Genomic DNA, 1,927 nt, shown 5'->3' with positions numbered 1-1,927 from the left:
AGGATTGCTTGAAGTTTAAGTAAATTTTGAAGTCACAAGAAGTACCGTCTGGTTTTCCCGTGAATAAAGCTCGAAATGAACAATCAAATATTGCATTTACCAATAGGAAACAATCATATCCATGTTTGGTGGTCCAAGGAGATCCATGACAAACAAATAAGCTAAACTGATGCACCACGACAATAAAGATAAAAAAGAGTAAACTTGCACTTAGTTCCGAAAATTTCTAAGCAAAGCTAAACCTCAACAGTTTGCATTAAGTTTGCCAGAATATAATCCAAAGTCATTGTGACATCATTCTGTAGTTGTTAAGATGATTTTTTATCAAGAAATAACTCGTAGTTGTTTTAGGATAGATCCCATCACCTCATACTTGTTATCAATGGGGAAAATTATCCTTTTCCTGCTTATTAAATTTATCAAGGTACCCGCAATTCCTTCTTTTCCCCAGTTGATATCTTTTTCACAATGCAACTTCAAGAAAGAGGACAACCACCCAAAATTAGCACGCAAACGGGCTACATAAAGCACACTGTTGAGGATCAGAACCAAGTAAAAATGGCTAAGGAAGTAAAGCTTCTGAGATTTTGGACAAGCCCTTTCTGCGGAAGAGTGGAGCTTGCTTTGGAGCTCAAAGGAGTTCCCTATGATATCTTTGATGAAGATCTTCCAAATAAGAGCACACTGCTTCTTGAATCCAGTCCAGTTTACAAGGAGGTCCCTGTTCTCCTTCACAAGGGAAATCCCATTATAGGATCGATGACCATCATCGAATACATTGATGATGCATGGGGTGGACATCCCATACTTCCCAAGGATCCATATGAGAGAGCTCAAGCTCGATTTTTCGCCAAGTTCATTGATGAAAAGGTCTGATAACATGCTTGCATCTGTTAATTCTAAATTTCTAACTATCCCTTTATAATTTCATATTACATCTTTTCCTACCCTGTAAGTTTAAAAACCTTCAAATAGTTCCACTCAAGTCAAAATAAAAGATCGCAAGAAGGGGCCTCTACCATATTAAGAAGATTTTTTTCTCTCTCCTATTATATAAAGGGAGAAAATGTTAATTATCTATCTTAATTATTCAAATAAATAAGGAAAAAAAGTTGAAACAATTTGCAACATAAAAGCCATAGTTGGGGTCATCAAATATAGAAATCCATATGTAATCAAACAAGCTAAGTTCAAGTACGCTGCATATTCACATACAAACTGCTAGGGCACAAGGGTCACTGCTACTAAAAACATAAGAAACTCTTTCATTATTGAAAGGGTTTCCTCTTGATGTACTTAATTACATGGAGGCAAGTCTTAGAATTGGTTGAGTTTTAAATTCAGAACTAGAAGTAAACATACGCCAGAATAAAACTGATGGCTCAATTTTTATTCCTCATACATTAATTCAAAAGGCATGCCCTTCAAAAAAAAAAAACTAATTTTGTCCTAGCAAAAATAAATTATGTTTTCTGAAATGATAAAGTTGAAAGTCTTGTATTCAGTGCATTCCTACATTTCGGAATTCATTCTGGAGTGAAGGCGACCTGCAAAAGTCATGTCTGGAGAAATCAAAGGAGTACCTGAGCATTCTAGAAAAAGAGCTTAAAGGTAAGAAATTCTTCGGAGGGAATTCTATTGGATATCTAGATATTGCTGCAGCCTACATTGCTCATTGGGCTGGAGTTTTCCAAGAGGTAGCAGAAGTCGATCTCTTCGATAAGAAAAACCACCCAATATTATGGAAATGGTCTCAAGATTTTGTAAATTATGATGTTTGCAAGAAATGCTTGCCACAGAGAGAAAAACTTTTGGCTTTCTTCCAACCTCGAAAAGAAGCCATGAAAGCTTATGTCAAGCCTTCTGCAGTTTGATTGGTTGGTTGCAACTAGAAGATTGACAGTATTTGCATGCATGGTTTTGAATA

The 1,927-nt window shown here is 36.0% G+C and overlaps 1 protein-coding gene across 1 annotated transcript; it reads left to right on the top strand.

The window, feature by feature from the left end:
- On the top strand, window positions 559–1,927 carry LOC109849698 (probable glutathione S-transferase). The gene is made up of 2 exons (XM_020419558.1): window positions 559–870; window positions 1,506–1,927. Exons 1-2 carry the CDS (start codon window positions 559–561, stop codon window positions 1,872–1,874), a joined length of 681 nt encoding a protein of 226 aa, XP_020275147.1. The 3' UTR covers window positions 1,875–1,927.

This window comes from Asparagus officinalis, chromosome 7, assembly GCF_001876935.1.
Source record: "Asparagus officinalis chromosome 7, Aspof.V1, whole genome shotgun sequence".
NCBI lineage: Eukaryota > Viridiplantae > Streptophyta > Magnoliopsida > Asparagales > Asparagaceae > Asparagus > Asparagus officinalis.
The sequence above is the reverse complement of the archived record's forward strand: the minus strand, read 5'-3'. Positions and strand labels throughout refer to the sequence as shown.

Coding starts and splice junctions, on each gene's coding strand:
- LOC109849698 (XM_020419558.1), top strand. CDS start 559: ATGGCTAAGGAAGTAAAGCTTCTGAGATTTTGGACAAGCCCTTTCTGC. Junction 871..1,505: donor CCAAGTTCATTGATGAAAAG/GTCTGATAACAT, acceptor TCTTGTATTCAG/TGCATTCCTACATTTCGGAA.